The following is a 19,235-nucleotide window of genomic DNA, read 5'->3' on the forward strand; positions in this document are numbered from 1 at the left end:
GCCATTTCACCGACGGAGGAGTGCACAATAGCTGGCTGACCAACTCAACTTCGGCTGCCGAAGCGCATGCAAAACCATGCAACATTCGGGGGCCGAACTTGAACTTCGGGGGCCGAACATTGGGCACTTTCGGCGGCCGAACTTTACCTTCGGCGGCCGAACATGGCAAAATGCCTCATTGGCCTTTTCTCTTCACAACTCAATCCTTTTCCATTCTAACCCGTTAAAACACTTGAAAACATTTGAGAACACTTTCTCTTACCCTTCCAGAGACCTCTGACATCCTCACATTCCACCGGACGGTAGGAATTCCGATGTCTGACTCTAGTCGGGTATTACAATAGCGATATTTCTTATTAAGCAATCGATCACATTCTCATCAATTATCAAAAAATATTATATTTATATTTATTTTTTATAATATAAAAAACTCAAATTTTAAATAATTCATTACATGGCTCTATTCTACAGAATAATGTGAGTGTCGAAATGGTTATCGTGAATACCCATAATCTCACGTTCTCTTTCTTATAAGTCTAACCAATCACAGTATATTTCTGTTTTCAAACTGCATCAAATAGTATATAATTGATGTTGCCCCTAAATTTTTTTTATTTGATATTCGCAAGATAAGAGAAAGTGAGATAGTTAGTACGTATAAATCACCATTTCTGCTTTCAAATAAGATAAATAATAATATGAATTCGGATATTAGAAATAAATGGAATTGATTAAGAAGAAAAACCTACACTGATGTGATAAGATGATAAATAAAGGTTCTAGATGTGATTAGTTCCTATTTCTTGATTGTTCATTTATGGTTAGATGAGCAATTTATTTATTTATTAAAAATAATTTTTAATAGAAAATTCATATGAGTAATTAAAATAAAATTATTTATTTACCATATACAATTAGTTAAAATATTATTTATTTAATTGTTGTTTAAAAATTTAAAATTCTGTCATTTTGATAAAATTAAAAAAGTATTAAATTATTTTTTTTCTTTATTTTATTATTATTTCTATTAAATACAATAACTATTTCATATAAATTTTAAAACATTTTATTAACATTGAAATAATTAAATGAGGTAAAAGTAATAGTATTAACACATATTTTATAATAATTTTTAAAATTTTAATTATATAAAAATTAAAGTGAATGGAGAGAATACTTTAAAAAAATATTGAAAAAATTAGAAAAATTATTGAAAATAACTTCTATTATTATCATATTAAAAATAATGAAAGAACACATAGGCAGCCCAAACACGCCCTGTCTCTCTCTCTCTCTCTCTCTCTCTATCTATCTCTATTATATGACGAATAAAAATAAAAATTTCGAAACGGTGGCTTTGTCATCAAGTGGGTCCCACAGAGGTTTTGATTTGAAAATTGAAAACAGCTATACACCAATGGCAACGAAAAAGAAGAAAATTCCATATGGAGGAGAAGAAGTCTTAGCTAACACTCTTTCTCTTCTTTTTCCCTTCCAATTCTCTGCTCAGTACAAGAAGAAAATCCCAATATTCGCCGAAACACAAGCAAACGACACATACCCATCAACAAATGCTTGCTCTGAACCCCAAGCTCAAAGCTTTACTTGTTTCTACACTCTCACTGCCTTCTCCAGCTTTCTCTACATTTTTCTTTGTCTAAGTGACCACACACAGCGGCCAACTACTGTAATAACACCAGGAATTTATAGAGAGAGAGAATATTACTGCCCAACAAGACAGTAGATAAAGAAATAATACAGAGTCGTGGGTTTGGTTTGGTGAAGCTGGATATGGCGTTTGCTTCCATCTTTTGTTGTGGAAAGGGTTTGGATCGGTGAGTTAATTATCAATTAAATTAAACACTTGGGTACGTTTTAGGGATCATATGGATTTTGAATTTACGTAAATAATTGTGCTTGTTTGGTTTACAATTTGGAATTTAATTGGGTTTAATTTGAGTTTGGAAATTATCATATTTGAGGGTTTTTTGCTTGATGCTCGGAATATTTTTTTTTGTTGCTTTTTTTTTATATATATTATACTTGATTGGTGATTGTAAATGATTGGCAAGGAAAACAAATCAAATTCTTACGGAAGCGTGATAGATTGAGGTTAATTTGGTGGCACATGACAATTCAAATGGGTTTCTTGTTTGGGTTTGGTCTATGTTGTCAACAATCATTTATTTGTTTGTTTAGAGCGTTTGCCAATGCTTTTGTGGTTGTATTGATCCTGTTTCATTGAGCTTTACAATGGACTTGGTCTACATTTTACTAATTTTAAAATGGTTCTCACTAGAACTTCCTTTGTTCATTTGCTGAGATGAGATGAATGGTAAAGAGATGATAAAGCCAACTAAGTGAATGGACATTTCGATGTTTGTATGATATTCATAAATCACAGTTTGCTGTGTGCTGTTTGACCACACAGGAAAGAACGAGGAAAGAAACAGCCCACTTGGCGGATCTTTTCCTTGAAGGAGTTACATGCAGCAACAAACAATTTCAATTATGATAACAAGCTGGGAGAAGGAGGATTTGGCAGTGTTTACTGGGGTCAGCTTTGGGATGGATCACAAGTAATATTTAATTTCCAGCTTCCATATGCTTTTAGTTTATTGCCCTGTAGTTAAACATGCAAAATATGTCATATCTACAATTGCATTGAAAAGTTTGTGTTATCAATTAATAACTTCAAATCAGATGTCTTGGAAAGTTGTCTGCTTAGATGGTCTCTTTTTAAGTGCAGAAGTCCAAGACATTTCCTGCTATCTACAAATTCACACTATAGAAGTATTATGTGGTGGTTTCACTTCAATAGTATTATATTTTCTTACAATAATTTATCTAGCCTGTTTTAAGATGTCAACCCTTGGAGATTGAAGTTCCTTCTGTTATCATGCTAGAAGGAAAATGATAGAAGCATTTCTTGATCTTTTGTGGTTATAACCAAACCAGAAAGTCAGTTAAACCCCCTTCCCTCTTGTCCCAGCAGTTATCCAGCAGTCATTTGCTTTGTTACATTGTGACATTACCCTTCTGAGTACCACATCAAACAGAATAATAGCTGAAATGAGCTGGTGAAATATAATTTTTAGTAAACACATCCGAACAGTTGTAATCTAAACAATGCCAGTAATTCTTTCCAAGTAAAGCAGCAATTCAAATGGTTGCAAGTAACTTAGATCTGGTCTCTGCAGATTCAGAACAACTTTGTAATCTCACCTGATAACAAAGGTTGCATAACCTTTTTTTTAGGGCTGATCCATTTGCCAGGATCAGTCTCAACTCTCAAGCCTGACCAACTTATGCTTAAAGTCACCTCAGGTTGTTAGGGAGCTATGGTCTAGTTTATAATATATTAACTGAAAAGAATTCTCAAAAGAATTAAATGTTCTAGTTCTGTGTTGTCAGGGGCCTATCACAACATCCTTTTCTCAAGTTGTTGATTTGAACTTAATTGTGGAAAAGCAAAAATTACATGCTCTTTCCGGGAACTGCTGAAAAGGGAAATTTTGTGGAGTTGATTGGTTTTCAATCATGCAGGCACTAGAAATTTCAAATAGATTATGATTTGTGGTGTATAACTTGCTACGTTTTCATCACCAAATTAATCTTAGTGAACTTAATGTCTTTACCAAATCCTTGAGATGGGTAGTTGGTATGTGCTTTTTCAAGGCATAACTTAAAAGTGACGATGTAGCAATTTATAGACGTCATTTGGTTCCTCATTACCAAGGCTTGTTATGCAACTTTATATTCTTTAATAATTCAATGCACAGCAATCAATTCTAGAAGCATTGGAACTTAGGTGCCATTGCTTGGGCATAATGGAAAAAGGCATTGATATTGAGACCAGAAGGGTGTCTGTGTTCAAGTCCTTAGACCTACTATTTTGTGTCTAAATGCTGCAGGTTTTTTCACCAAATTTTCTCTGTCAAGAGCCCCTTGGGCCATTTTCCAAGTGGCTAATGGCATTGTTTATTGAGGCTTGCACAGTTTTCATATAATCATGAACTGCATATTCTTTACTCCATGAATATCCATATACTCGTATATATACTTGTATGTGTGTGTGAATGTTCAAATCTTAAAGTTGCAATAGTGTCTTCTCAATATTTATCCACCATTTCACATAGCCTTTCCCATAAACTGGGTTCAATTACTGAGAGATTTCGTTGCAGATTGCTGTTAAAAGGTTGAAGGTCTGGAGTAACAAAGCAGATATGGAATTTGCTGTTGAGGTTGAGATACTAGCACGTGTTCGACACAAGAACCTGCTGAGTCTACGTGGTTATTGTGCTGAAGGACAAGAACGTCTCATTGTATATGACTATATGCCAAACTTGAGCTTGCTCTCTCATCTCCATGGACAGCACTCAGCTGAATGTCATCTTGACTGGAAAAGGCGAATGAATATTGTAATAGGTTCTGCAGAGGGGATTGCGTAAGTATCAAACCAACTTCTTGTAACTATCTTTGACTTGCTGTCTCATGATGCTAATTTCGTAACTTGATCAATCCAGCTACCTTCACCACCATGCAACCCCACATATCATCCACAGAGACATCAAAGCTAGTAATGTGCTGCTAGACTCAGACTTCCAGGCGCAGGTTGCTGATTTTGGATTTGCAAAACTAATCCCTGATGGGGCAACACATGTAACCACAAGAGTTAAAGGTACACTTGGCTACCTTGCCCCTGAATATGCTATGCTTGGGAAAGCATCAGAGAGCTGTGATGTATATAGCTTTGGCATTCTCTTGCTAGAGCTTGCCAGTGGCAAGAAACCCCTTGAGAAAACTAGTGGAACTATGAAGCGAACAATTACTGATTGGGCTCTGCCATTAGCATGCGAAAGGAAGTTCAGCGAGCTGGCAGATCCAAAGCTAAATGGTAAGTTTGAGGAAGAAGAGTTGAAAAGAGTTATTCTTGTTGCTCTCAAGTGTGCTGACAATCGGCCCGAGAAAAGACCTACAATGCTGGAGGTTGTAGAGCTACTGAAAGGGGAATCAAAGGAGAAATTGGATGAATTAGAAAACGATGAATTGTTTAAGGCACCCCAGCCTGCCGATTCAAATGATGGAGTATCAGTTGCTGAAGACAGCTCAGACTTCATCTCAGAGGAGAAGGATCCAAGACAAGAAGTGAAGGAAATTGGACAATAGAAAACTCAATAATACCTTTGTTTTGCGTTGTTTGTTTAGGTGTAAAACTGGGTTTGGTTTACTGGGTATTTTACTTGGAACATGAGGTGGCGCTGGCAATCCATTTATTAGAATTGTCAGGAAATGAAAGCGTGCTACAAGAATTGTGCGTATGGGCTCATTTTGTTGTTTTGTTTTGTGTAGGTTTTTCACTTGTTCCTTCCATGAAATATTTCTGTTTTTTCATGGATACTTGTGCATTTTATTGATTACTGTGTATTCTCATCGTCTCTTAAATATTTTGGTTTGAGAAGTTTCAATTACGAAGCTTTCCCTGGACTCATTGTAGATGCTGGATGCTGATTTTCGTACTTGTTATCCTTGCTCTAAATTTCAGTAAATAGAGATGGAAAGCACAATATCCATAACCTAACATGCCTTTTACTAGTAATGTAATGTAGCTCTAACTTTCTCTTTTTTACTTTCTTATTCTGTTAAAAAAAAAATTACAATTTTTTACTTGATGAAATTCATATCTTTAGTGCTAAATAACTAAACGAATACATTTCATGATATAATACTTCTTTACATTTATCATAAATATCCAGCAAATTATCTTTCTTAATTTTAATCATTATGTGAAATAAATTTCAGATTATACATTAGAGACTATCTTAAAAAACAAATACAAAAAACGAAAGGACAGAGCCGAGAAAATAATTTCAAGGTGTAGACTTCAATTCCTAGAACACATATGTACAGCTCATAAAGACCCTCGTCGAAGATTTACAACAATTATCTAAACATGTATCATACAAGTAGTACTGCAAAACTAGAGTTTCTTTCACCAAGCAGAAAAATTCATACTTGGGTTAAAACTAGTGCTCAACTCGGATTAAAAATTACACAACAGTGTCCAACTTTAAGTGAAGGTATCTTCCCGGTCACCCTCAGCAACGTCACCCTCCTCCAAGTTGCTGAACTCCAGGTAGTGGGTTGGTCTATGGTCCTCGTGGTAATACTCCCTTGGTGTCCCCAGCTTGATTCCGTATTTCATGCTCACTGTATGCTTCACCCCCATGAAATTGTAATTCCATGGCCCATTATCAGGAACCTACGTTACAAAACAAAAATATCAACACCGGTCAGATTAACAGAATCAATAACTGGATGGTGCAGGAAGATGTTCAACAGTAAAATTTTACTCACCATATAGAAACCAAGGAAACGATCACTCAATAGCATCTGGACCTTCTCATAATGAGTTGGCAAGTAACCATGAGGATTGCTTCCAGTGTCCTTGTTGACACGACCCCACTCATACCCACTCGGGGTAAGCTTATATGCAGTTAATGAGCATGATCCAGGAGTAAAACTGCAAGTCAAGATGATGCACTTCTCCCCATCCCATTGCTTGTTGTTCTCTAAAATCCGAGCATGATTTGTCAGATCCTGCAATAAAAAATTGTTCCGGTCAAGCACCAAATCATGGATATGTAACTACTGCCAAGCTCCCTATATTAAGGGAAATTGGACATGACAAACAGTTTTTTGGATTCAGAGAGTGGGTAAAACCTGTGGTGATAACTGAGGAAGCTCATTTGGTTGGGTGTGCATCCATCCCAAGGGCTCCAGATCATTGAGGAAATCATGCTCAGGGAGTGCTGACGGGAGATGAACTTGTTGATGAGTACCCCACTGTGGTGGCATGGCAATACACCGGATCTCCTTCACCTGAGGGTTATCTGGGGGACTAATACCATAAAGGTACCCAGCTATTTGAGTACGCAAATCTGCTATGCAGATAAATTTCTTCAAAATGTTCTTGGGCATGATATAAGTATATCCCGTTTCCTGTGAAATCATGTACAACCAATGTCAGCACACATACAAGAGTTGAAATTAATAGAAACCCATAGTAAGAATGTAGACAAGGACCTTAATATCTTCCGAATTGACATATATGTGATTGACCCGAAGGTAGAGATTTGTAGCTGATATTGCTCGGACACGCCAATCGGTTTTGGAACCAAATGCAGCCTGCTCATAGGGACTAGTTGTGGTGACGATGAGTTCATCACCATGCACATTTGTTGTCCTTGTTGTGACTGCTGTTAACTGACTGGCTTCTTTGGCCTGGAAAACAATCACAAGAATGTTAGACTAGTTACAACCAGCAAGGGCAGATTAAGCCGTGCGGCATAAACGAAGTCTGCAGCCGTGATACCTGTTTCTCTATCTCTGCTATCTGTTGCCTTTGTTGAGAAGGAGGAGTAATCTCAGCACCAAGAATAATATCACGGATCTCAGACTGTGTCAGCGCTGAGGTGTTTACATTGTTTTTCTTGGCATAGTCTGAAAGTATGAGATCCCTTAAAGCAACCTCAACCTTCATCCATTGATCATCAGTGAGAGAAGGCCATATATGGTGCGGCTCAGTAATGATGGTTTTATCAGGCTTGAGTAGCATCTTTGCCTTCTCATTATTCACATGAAGTGCACGAAGGATCAAAATAAGTCGGGAAAATGCAGTGTATGATGAGATGCTCTTCAGCCAATCATCGTAAATATTGAACAGAACCATTTGTGGCTCTGTTGCCTTCAAAATCAGATCACCAAATTTCTCTATCTTCAAGCATGCTTGGAATGGCAACTGCAACTCACTTCCTTTAATAACTATATTTGGGAAATCAAGCAAGTGAACCTCCAATGGATCAAGCATCCCTTTACGAGTCACAATAATTTGTTTTGGTTGTTCTTCAACAGGCAGAGACCGTACAAGAGCTGCAACTTCTTCAGCAGTTTTCCACTTAGCAAGTTGCCCAAGACGCTTCTGTCCTGCCCATACACTAGTGTGGATGACCTACAAAATCATAAAATGACGCTTAGCAAGTCTAGCACATGATGGACCGTCTTAAATATAGCATTTAAGTGCAGAACTAACCTTCAGAAACAGCTGGCCAGTTCTTGGATTGAATATAAATATTGCACCATTTATGGGTTTTGTTGTAAGGTTTCCCTCAAATGTCTTGTGAATTGTAACACGATACACATTGGTGTCATCAACAAACCATATAATCTGATTGCTGAAGATCTCACCGTAGTTTTGGGATGACAAATAAGGTTCTGTAGGCTCAGAAGAATACAACTGCAAACCTTTCCTTATCCGCTCCCTCAAGACATACAAAGCTGGGTTTGACTGCAGAAAAAATGAAACAATAGCAAAGAAAGATGGAAGCTATCATAAATCAACGAACTGACAGTACAAAATCAAAATGCTGAATCAAGCACTATATCATTCACAGAAAGTGGACCTTCATTATTTTATTCATGGCCTGAGCTAGCAGTGGTTTTGATCCAGGAAACCAGTTACCAAATGCAGAATGCAAGTTGTATGCCAGATCAAGCCCAATCATAACCCCTGCAGAGAAAAATGAACATTCATTAAACCAAAAGTTTTTCATTTAAATGTAAGAGCACTAAGAAACAGGAGAACAACATACCAGTTGGAGATGGATATATAGACATGTTATCCGTTGTGTAATCCATAAATTTGGCCCGGGTATAACGCTCAATATCATGAGAGTCATAGTCACCCCACCTGAGCTGTACATCTATCCAATATTTATTGCTGGCTTTCTGATCAAACACATCTTTTGACTCTGCCACAAGACTTGGCTTTGACATAGGCCACCTGTGAGCCGCAAATAGGAGAACGTCAGCACAGGAGCTGTTCATCTTGTAACTCTTCCTTGGATGAATTGTTTCCTTTTGCACGGTTTCAATTTCCAGAGCATCCAACTCCTGATCTAAGACTTGGCACAGATCCATCACAACACTCTCATGAATCTTTTGCCACAGATGAGCTCGGAATATCTGAATCAATGAAATCTTCAAGGTTGGGATCTTTCCATGCATGAAGATGCCGGTTAGATCTAATTGCACTTGAAAACCCACATAGACATTGGCCCTATTTATTGTGGGTGACCACCAAAGGGTAAATCTTCGATTGGGAATTTGATTGAGACCAGATCTTTGAGCATTTGTAAGCTTCTTGTACTTCATTGATTCTTCAAACCCAGATGCCTTCTCCCAAAAGAGACCTTCCCAAGTTGGGAAACTGAAAATTTTCAAGATCATTAGTTAATTTTTTTTTTTGAGCAATACAGAATTAATTCCCACTGGAAAGCAGATGCAGTCTAGAGTCTATACTTATCCCCAAAGTTACAAGGAAATGTAATAGAAATAATAATTTTTACATATTTTATTTCCAGTGTTATAGTACTACTCGAAGTTGACTCTAACAAAACCCAACACTTGAAGGAGCTCAATCAAGTTCATTCTTCCATGCTAATCCGAATAGGAAATACTCAAAACTCAACTCAATCGCAAAACCTATTTGCAACTCTCTAATTAAAGCTTATAACAAATACAAGTTCAAATTTGAGCCCAAAGTCACATCATCTAAAACTTCATAAAGGTTGAAATAATCTATTAGGTTTATGAGCTACTCAAGTCCAGCAATGCAATAGTCGAGCTTTCTCGACTCGATTAAAAATTAATTGAATTCAAAATATTTTGGGATTACTCTGCTCATTTATATTTCCATCACAAACCAAGTAGTCATCAGCAAGTCTAACAGAGAATGTCTATCTAACGAAGCAGACTTTCCACACAGCCAACCTCTAACAAAGTTCTCTTGAATGATACTGATAAGAAAGTAATACATCATTAAAAATACTTACTATGTTCCTTTGAACAAAGTATGCTCAAGAATTCCCTCAACACCACCCAGAGCTTGTATAACATCAGTTCGGTAATTGTTCAAGTTCCAGAGTTTCCCATCATGCCTCTGGTGAGTCCACCAGAAAGGATTCTGCTTCAGAACTTGGTATTGCTTGAAATCAGTGCGCACTCTCCATCCTTTGTCATATGCAAGAGTATGACGGTCCTTCTGAAATAAGGTATTAATACGCGGAATTCCCCTATCCCAAGAATCCTGTCAAATATTTGAATGCAAACATTAGAGTAGTTCACAATCATTAAAGCTTCACAAAAATCACTTGCAAAAAAATAATAAGATAAAATTTTAGGCAACTTCAAACTGCACAAAATATATGAGAATTATGCTCAGCATCTCAAATAATTGCTTTACAGCCAAATCTCCAAAGTATCGAAAATGAGTAGTTCAGTAACCAAAAGAAGGATGAGGGAGTAAAAGAAAAAGATGTGATGGAAGGAGAAAGAATGACAAAGTGTGGATTAAGATGCATATTGAGAGAACTTACTTCCAAATCTTCTAGGGTAAGACGCCTATTTTGTGCCTGTGCTTCCTGCCTCTTAAGGGCATATTCCGCCCAGACACGCTGCGAATCGATGAACTCACTCTCCCATGGCTGTTCGGACCAGTATCACATCAGAAACAACCCCCAAAAAATGGCATCATAGCTTACTAATAAAAAATGTAAAAGAAAAATAGAAAAATATGCAGGGCACCTTCAAGCATACCTGAATATAGCGATAAAGATTTGGAATCAGTTGGTCTTCTTCATGACTCATTCCACTCCTGAAGTGAGTTACACCAACATCTGTCTGCTGGCTATATCGCAGATCACTTTGTGGGATCAATATGTGGCCCATCGATAGCATGCCAAGTCCTCCAATTTCTTTTGGCGTGTAGAAAATGACAGGAGGAAATCTGAAACACAAGTAAACTCAAATCTAGTAACTTGATATTACAACCAATTCCTTGGCTGGATCAAAGTGACTGCATGAATAAAGAAGACTTACCGGCTCGGCATCTTTGAGTTTAAACCAATCTTAATACGAGTTTGGATTTTGTTTTCACATTTAACCAGCAAATCTAGTAACTCTTGAGTATGCACAGTAGCTTCGCGGAAGTAAGTCATCAAACCTACAAAAAGAAAAGGAAAGAAAAGAAAATCTCAACAGATAGAATTCTAATGCAAAAAGGGGCAAGCTGCTTAAAGTTGTTATATTACATACCTATCAGAGCCGTATTCCATTTGTTGACAATTTTTGTGAAAGTAGTTGACCCTGAAGACATAAGGATCTGCCTCACACGATTCTCAAACACCTTCATGTGCTCATCATCAACTCGTAGGAAAGCAACAGCTGTTCGCTCCTTAGTCTGCTCATTTTGCAAATTCCAAACACCATCTCTGGTATTGCTGAATGCTTCCTGAGTCATCCTTATTTTAGGAAGTATCCGAACTTCAAACCCACACCTGCACATGAGAAATATTAATTATTTTAATGGGAAAAAAAGATGTAACAAAGCATGAAAATTACTTTAGCTGCAGAATATATGCTTAGAAACCTAATGAATGTGTGAAGCAATGGAACTAGCAAACTAAATTATCTCCAAGTTTCTGTAGAAATATCCTACAGTAAGGAGATATATATATACATACATTTACACACATATGTATAGGTTCAATTGCCTGACAAAACACATGCACTTCCTTGCCAGGAGAAAAGGACAACCAGGATTCAGAAAGGAAGGGAAAAATTACTCTCCACTTGCAAATGCTCAATTGGCTCCAGCGTAAAATGCCAATTGAGGGAAATAAAAGCTAGTTCCCATTATACTCCATCGTCAAATATTGAAATTTCAAATAAAACTAGCTAGTTTGGATGTTTAATTTGCATAATGCCAATAGAAAAACCAAAACAATAACATTACATGCTGAAAAGCAAGTTTGGATTGTCCTTGCTGTAAACAGAAACAAAGCTGTTCTCCCACTCCAAAGTTGTGATGCTTCGAGGGAGACGGTTCTTCATATCCCAAAATACACTTCTCCCGAGATTTACTGAAAAAGAAAATTCAGCAAAGAATATCATTTTACTAAGTGAAAGCCACTTCATAAGAAGTATATTTATAGATAATGAATCTCCAAAAAAAAAAAGGTCATAATAAAGGGAGTAAAATACCATCATGTTTCATAAGCCTCATTCTTGCATCTCTGGGCCAGCATTTCTTGTTTTGATACCCAACCATGTTTTCATTGTTAGGATCGGGATGCTCAGTAAGATATCGCTGGATGAGATCTCGAGCCTCTTCATGAGTGAAGCGGAATAATATATGCAACCTGTCTATATACCTAGAATATAATCGAATTGGGTGCCTTGTCTCAACTTTTGTATCCCAATAAGTGATGAATTCATTTGGCATTTGTGGTGGACCAGCAATCTCACTGGCTCGAGTCAATCCAAGAAGTAAGAGATCTAGCACAAGTCCATAATATTGTACAACAAAGGAAGCAAACTGCAACCCACGTATCAAACCATATGAGTTTGTGTGGCTCATATCTTTGTAGGACAACACAACATTGTTCTTTGCAGTGACATAATCCGCAATATTGTGATCAAGCACCAAACGAAGAAGCCTGTAAAAATATAATTTTATGAGATACAAAATCTTGCAGTTGGAAGTTAGAATTTAAATTCTAATATGATCAACAGAAGATTTTATGGATGCTTACCTGTTTAACATGGTCAAGTCAATCTTTTCAAAGAACTTCTCAAACTTTGTTTGTAGCATAACTACACACTGCCCCTCACCTGTGTCCCAGATACCCTGCAAATTGTTTATACCCTGACACCATTTATAAACAAGCAATGGTGGAGGCTCGGAATCTGCAGGCTTAATCCAGTTTGGAAAGAGGTGGCGCTTGTCACCTTCATACCAAAGATATTGGTCAAGATATGCATCTGTTATTTTTTCAAGAGGCTCAATTTCATAAACCGGAATCAAAGCACTATACAAATCCATGAACTCTATGCCAACCTGCATAACAATACAAAAAAATATTTGAGCAAATATCAGTTCCAAGTCCCACTTAAATATACTGAAAGAATCATAAAAGTAAAGCCAACTCATTCTTAATTTATCAACATACTTCTTTGAAGGCACGCTGAGTAAGCAGGTGCCGTTTAATCCTTGACAAAGCCTCATGCGGATTATCATACGCCTGTTCAATGAGACCCAGTTCTTCTCTCTGCAGTTGGTTTAATCTGACAGCCACGCTATATGACTCCTTCAACCTTTCCAAAGCAAGGATAAGTAGCTTGGTGTCATGCTTGTAAGATAGTGGAGGGAAAGGAATGGGAGAAAACTTTCTGGACTCCAGCCAATGCACAGTTGTCGTATAAATGGCAACTGCTTCTTCTGGTGTGACATATGGACCATCTTTCAAATAATTGTGTTGCCGTTCCTAGGATGCAAAAATTGGTCCATTGCTGGGAATGTTAAGAACAGGTAACAAGCATACAAGACATGCAATGAAGATGCAGCTGACCTATATAGGATGTAGTGTGGCAAAAGCAATGCAGGAATATATACATTACCTGTTCTGCCTTTAGCCAAAGGCGAGTCAATCTTCCTAGATTTTTTCGACAAACTGTCTTATCAACAGTCGCACCTCTTCTTATACGCTCACGATTATAGTGAGCAACATTTGTCCACCAGTCTGCCTTTGACTTAACATATCGAAGAATCATGTTTTCAATAGGAACTGGCAAGCCAGGAACCTTCCAGGGAATGTTGGCTTTCCAACAACGCCAGGCCTCACTTAGGTGCTGTAGTATGGTTCTAGCTTTATTTTGCTTAATGCCCTCTGCAAATAGAGCATCAAACAGTTAGGCTTACAGAGAAGAAACCAAACAAATCCAAAGGGGAAATCAACACCAAAGGAAATAATTAATATGAGAGTGCACCTGGCATGGCATCAAGCACATCATGCATGACAGCAGCACGAAGCTCCAAATCAAAGTGACTCTCAACACGTTGCTTTGTAACAGTCTTAGCCGTGCCTTTTGAATGGCGGCCTTCAAATTGTCGTGCAAGGAGATTTCCTAACCACCTTTCTAGAAGAGGCACAATGCCACGAAGGAAAAACAACCATACTCTCCACATCGGTGCCCAGAACCCACAGCCAGGTCCTTTCCCTACTGGACCAGTATTGAAGCGGTAATATATCAAATGCTTCAAGTCTTTGCACATTCTAATCTGTCGCATCAGCCTATACTTGTAGCGATACATGCCAGTCAACTGACCAACATGGGAAAATGTATATTGCAGACCATCAGCCAGCTGGAATGCATCGACATTACCCAGCCGGAACTGGATATTGGCATCAACAACAAGCTTTGTCAAACGCAGGATTTCACGGCAGAGATGAAAAGCATTACCAAACCGAGATTTCTTACGTTCTTTCGTAGTAAGGGTTTTCACAGGCTTTAAGTTAAAATTGTAATCAAGATGAAGGTAATTCAAATTTTTCCTGTGTATCAACAGGTTCAGCATGTTGTACCCCTGCTTACAAACTTGTAAACCTGCTTCAGCCCAATCAAGTTCTGTTGTTTGGAAGAATTTGGTTGCAGCTAGAGACCGGAACAAGTGCTTCTTCTTCTGCGCTTTGGGTGGCCTATGATGCAACTCATTCAAAACAAAGCATTTCAACAGTTTCTGATAGCTAACCCTAACTTTCACTGGATATGAAGGAGGACTGATGGAGAAAAAGAAAGCAAAGAAACCAAACAAAATCAGTAAAAGTATGCAATTACACATAAGTTGCACATGTGAGCATAAAAATAAATTATGATCTCACCAGTGCTCCTTGTACCACTCAGACACAAGGGGTATATCTTCTGCTCGTCGCATACGACCAGATCTCATGTTAAATGGTCGTGGTGCAAATAACAGGGAAATACCAGCAGCTGTGGTGTCTGTATAAAGCTGAGTGTCATGCAGAAAAGGTTCAACTCCTTCCGGCAAAAGGAAATCATCATCCTCATCATCATCATAAGCCTTCTTTTCTCGCCGTTCCTTGTTGGTGGAGGTTATAGGATGTATCAATGGATCATAATAGAAAGCAGGTAAATCAGGATCCTCAGCTTTAATGAACATGACCATGGGAGTGTGATACACACAAAGCTTAACTTTCCTGGGCCTATTGTTATAAAGATGAGGGAATGCAATTCTGTACTCTGTCCTGAGAGGTGACCGAATAATGAGCTTGTTAATGTCATTGAACTCATTCCAATCTTCATCCCCCTTCTCCATGTCACGATACAAAGGCTCAAATTTAGGACCACCTGGATAAGGGCAAAAGTTTCTTAGATCAGGAAATAATCAAATAATATCGCAAAGGAATATGATCAGATGCATATCTAGCATAACAAAACCAGCCAGGAAAATTAAATTAAAATCATCGTAAGAATAAAGCCAAACATCCAATACTTTCATGTCATAAGTCATAAGATCTATGGTAATCTCTTATCATCTCTACCCAATACATTATACCATAGTCAAAACTAAGCAAAACATGTTTCTTTTCATCCTGGTGTTAGAATGGGTTCTAAAGACGTAACAATTATGTTGAAAAGTATAAATAAAATATACATATGTATGAATGCAAAAGCAACATAACATACCAGGTATGCACATGTTTAAGGCTTTAGCTGTAAAGAATGACTCCATGTCAAACAAGTAGAAATAATTGCGATCAATTAGATCTGATAGGAGCTGTCCTGCCAGCCGATGAAGAGTTGCCATGATAGGAAGGGAGAGATGCCACTTCCTGTAACTTGGACCATTGATAAGCTTTGTTTTGACAAGGGGCTTATGGTCATAAAACCAAGTGTATACTGCAGAATCTTCTTCTTCATCCATCTCCAATTGAATAGGCTCTAGAGGATCAACGTCTAACAAATTATCAGCATAGTCCAATGGAGGTTCCTCATCATCAAATGGTGGAAACCGCATTCTCTTAAAGTGGCGTCGATCCCTCTTCTCTCTTCTCATCATGATCCACATTGTACCCCACTGCACAAAAACATTACAACTCAATAGACAAATATAAAATTATTCAAATACCCCTCGTGATAACACGATATGCAGTGATCTATATCCACATAAAGAGATCAATCAGCATACCTGAGCTAAATAAATAGGTTCAACAACCCATGGAATTTCATTCACAAAAGTGATTGCCCCAGTGATATGGTATAGAACCTTCACATCACGAACCTGCTCCCAGGGCATCGGCATATTCTCAAGAAGCTTGTAAACCGCATGTGGTATGAATTTAAGTGCTCCAAGATACACACGTTTATCGTGACGATATTTCTTGGAGGACATGTCCCCATGATCTCTGTCAAAAAGCATATTAGAAAAGATTTAACAGGTCATGTGCCAAGGAAGTACTTCTTTTCATCCTACCCCATCCAACGTAAATCTATCCATTCAACTCACAAGCATAATCACCAACATCACAAGCGAATTAATTCATACAAAAGCTTCAGTTTAACTCATGATGAAAAAAAAAAAAAAACTATGTTTTAAAAACAGGCCATTGTCAGTATACAACATATAACAAAATTCATTGGTTAAGTGGAGGCAAAATCAATAATACTCTTAGCAGAAATTAAATTCAAGGAGCTTCATACATAGAATGAAGTGGCAAATTAAAGAATAATAATAATAATAATAATAAACAGTAAATTAAGTAAACTCATGACCTGCTCAGAAACTCGCCAAATGAACATCCATGCCATGAACAAATGAATTACGTAACAACAGCTATAGAAAATATTAGTGAAGACCAAAACATATACCTCCTAACTACAGCAAAAGGGAAAAAGAAGAATACATTTGAGGGAAGAAGAAAGCAACCAGTAAGTGCGAGAGAAACATAAATCAGATAACAACAATCGCTAAAGAAACCACAAATTAAACCGGAAACACGACCAAAGTCAGATAAACGACTACAACAACTAAAATTCTCCATTTCTCACAAAACACACCCTCCCCCAATCCCCTCAAAAAATAAAAAATAAAACTCACCTGATAATTTTCCTGACATGCTCCGGCGGCATGTCTTCTTTCTGCGTCTCAACGAATCCAAACTTCCTCTTATCGCTGTACCTCTTCGTATTAAGCTGCTGCCATTTACGTGCCTTTTCTTCCAGCTTGGCCTCCGCCTCGGCCGGCGTTGGAGGTGTTTGCGGTGCAAGCACAGTATATGAAGGCTGTGCCGGGACAGGTGGTGGAGGTACCGGCGGACCACCAGTCCCCGGCGGCGCGATATGCGCCTCTCCATTATTGTTCCACATGGTAGTTTAGCTCAGGATTCAACTGAAACTTAAAACCTCTTCCAACCAATTAGCAGATCGGTATATATGTAATTTGTGAGCTTGTGTATGTCGTGCGCCAGTGTTGAAGAGCTGTTTAAAGGTAGCTTAGGTTTTTAGAACGGAGCCTAACACCTGTGTGCGCCTCTCTCTCTCTCGCTAAAGTGTGTAGAGAGTGCGGGCAGAGAGAGATAGAAATGATCGGGTGCATTCGAGCTTAGAATCTGATATATAGTCATTGGTTATGACGGTGCAGGTGCTGGCCTTCGATTGATTTGGAAGGCGGTAGGCCCAATTTTAAAATCAAGGCCCATCATAGTTCCTCATTTATTTAACTCTAATTATACTAATACATTAAAGGGTTAAAAAATAAAATAAAAAATCATTTTTCCATCCAGTTCTGAAGACATTCACAAATCAAAATTTAAAAAAAAAATGCCATGAATTTTAATTATAATTGGAAATTACCACTATATAATTACAAGTTTTATTTAAACATAAATACTTTAGTTATTTTTTACCATAAAAAATTATTTAATAACACAAAAAATAATTATGTTATTGATATTGTATAATATGACTAATTACATGATAAAAAAAGATATAGTACAAAATAAATCACAAAGTTATTGTATCATCTCTCCAAAGATCATCTCCAATCGGGTGGCTTGTGTTTGGAGATGAATCTAATACTATGATATATTGTGTGTTTGTCTTCCGGGAAAGGAGACACAAACTTCTGATATCCCAGTAGATGAATCTAGTATTTTTAATCAAAGATTTGCATTTGACCCCCAGGCAAGCTAACAGTTAAATGGTAATTAGGAAAGCCTTCCTGCGGAAAGTTCGGTGGTCTCTGGGCACAAGAATAGAAGACTTGAGCAGGAAAGCTGCAGAAACAACTCAAGGCAAGGTGGAAATTTAAGCAACTAATTAAGGAACAATTGAACAGGTTCCATGCCAATTACAACCGTGTAATGGTCCCGACTAGGCTCTAGGATGTGGCTTAATCTCTGGAGCCTAAATGGGCTTCATCCGATGAACTAGCTGCCCTTGCCATTCTGGACCTCCTCCGTGGCCTGGGGCACTCCCATCAACCTCATGGGTGTCATGTCATCCTTTTTAAAGGGTGTCCAAATGGCATGGAAAGGCTCCTCTCTCAGGTTACCAATGATATATTTCATTGAGGCGGCAATAATCGATGAGGAAATGGCTGAGACTCAAGCCACATGTATCTGTTATCTTTCCTTTGCTCCACTAAAAAAATATTATACATTATGTACTGCTCACTTGGCTTGGATTTAAGCTGAGTTCATGAAGATTGAGAAGGTAATCGATAAGGCCCAGCATTTCAGGCCACTTTCTTTTCCTTTGGTATAAACAAAAAAACAAACTAAACAACTATTTGAATGCAGAGTATGGCATATAATCCAAGCACAACAAGCAGAGTTGTGTAGATTAGTGGAAATTACAGACATCATCATGCAAATATTTTCACTTTCTTGTTATCTGTTGTAATATATACCTGAAACTGCAAGAAATATACATGTTCATAACATTTTGTTGTTCGAACTGTTTGCAAAAGGAATCAACAGCAGAATCTCATTTCACCTGTTTCCCCTTTTCTCATAGTGTTGTGCTTATAGTTTGCACCAAGGTTGAGTCAATAATCAAATTGAAAAGTATATCAGGGTCCCTAATGCTTCTAGTGAATATTTGCTCCATTCATGACTATCACATCCTCTACCTTTAGAACCACACATTCCAATACTGCTATTAGTAAAATGGGAAGCATCTGATGGTGAAACAAATATGGGTATGAAGTTGCAGCAGCCAGAAAAAGATTCAATATCAAACAAGGTTATCAAGGAACAAAATGGCTTTGCTTATCTTGAGTTTTGCCTCTGTGTTGGATCAAGTACAAGTTGAGT

At 37.7% G+C, this 19,235-nt stretch overlaps 2 protein-coding genes across 2 annotated transcripts; one reads left to right on the top strand and one right to left on the bottom strand.

The window, feature by feature from the left end:
* The first annotated feature begins 1,415 nt into the window (after window positions 1–1,415).
* LOC110626828 (PTI1-like tyrosine-protein kinase At3g15890) lies at window positions 1,416–5,471 on the top strand. Its single transcript, XM_021772947.2, has 4 exons — window positions 1,416–1,835; window positions 2,432–2,579; window positions 4,185–4,447; window positions 4,527–5,471. Exons 1-4 carry the CDS (start codon window positions 1,792–1,794, stop codon window positions 5,167–5,169), a joined length of 1,098 nt encoding a protein of 365 aa, XP_021628639.1. The 5' UTR covers window positions 1,416–1,791; the 3' UTR covers window positions 5,170–5,471.
* Window positions 5,472–5,865: 394 nt separating this feature from the next.
* LOC110626317 (pre-mRNA-processing-splicing factor 8A) lies at window positions 5,866–17,496 on the bottom strand. Its single transcript, XM_021772140.2, has 23 exons — window positions 17,018–17,496; window positions 16,109–16,325; window positions 15,607–15,997; window positions 14,781–15,267; window positions 13,888–14,678; window positions 13,519–13,787; window positions 13,071–13,385; window positions 12,654–12,958; window positions 12,103–12,557; window positions 11,855–11,981; window positions 11,155–11,396; window positions 10,939–11,062; window positions 10,657–10,846; window positions 10,437–10,544; window positions 9,894–10,147; window positions 8,652–9,268; window positions 8,463–8,569; window positions 8,093–8,347; window positions 7,376–8,011; window positions 7,087–7,284; window positions 6,724–7,002; window positions 6,358–6,600; window positions 5,866–6,262 (listed from the first exon to the last, which is right to left on the bottom strand). The coding sequence occupies exons 1-23, from the start codon at window positions 17,284–17,286 to the stop codon at window positions 6,071–6,073; spliced, it is 7,071 nt and encodes a 2,356-aa protein (XP_021627832.1). The 5' UTR covers window positions 17,287–17,496; the 3' UTR covers window positions 5,866–6,070.
* Between the last annotated feature and the right edge of the window lie 1,739 nt (window positions 17,497–19,235).

Source organism: Manihot esculenta, chromosome 11 (genome assembly GCF_001659605.2).
Source record: "Manihot esculenta cultivar AM560-2 chromosome 11, M.esculenta_v8, whole genome shotgun sequence".
NCBI classification, from domain to species: Eukaryota; Viridiplantae; Streptophyta; class Magnoliopsida; order Malpighiales; family Euphorbiaceae; genus Manihot; species Manihot esculenta.

What these genes read in the sequence shown, in the direction of transcription:
- LOC110626828 (XM_021772947.2), top strand. Translation starts at nt 1,792, where the DNA reads ATGGCGTTTGCTTCCATCTTTTGTTGTGGAAAGGGTTTGGATCG. An exon ending in AGCTTTGGGATGGATCACAA is followed by an intron (nt 2,580 to 4,184) that starts GTAATATTTAAT and finishes ATTTCGTTGCAG; the next exon opens with ATTGCTGTTAAAAGGTTGAA. An exon ending in GGTTCTGCAGAGGGGATTGC is followed by an intron (nt 4,448 to 4,526) that starts GTAAGTATCAAA and finishes TGATCAATCCAG; the next exon opens with CTACCTTCACCACCATGCAA.
- LOC110626317 (XM_021772140.2), bottom strand. Translation starts at nt 17,286, where the DNA reads ATGTGGAACAATAATGGAGAGGCGCATATCGCGCCGCCGGGGACTGGT. An exon ending in GAGTGGTACAAGGAGCACTG is followed by an intron (nt 14,679 to 14,780) that starts GTGAGATCATAA and finishes TTTCTCCATCAG; the next exon opens with TCCTCCTTCATATCCAGTGA. An exon ending in CCATGAATAAAATAATGAAG is followed by an intron (nt 8,348 to 8,462) that starts GTCCACTTTCTG and finishes TTTTTTCTGCAG; the next exon opens with TCAAACCCAGCTTTGTATGT.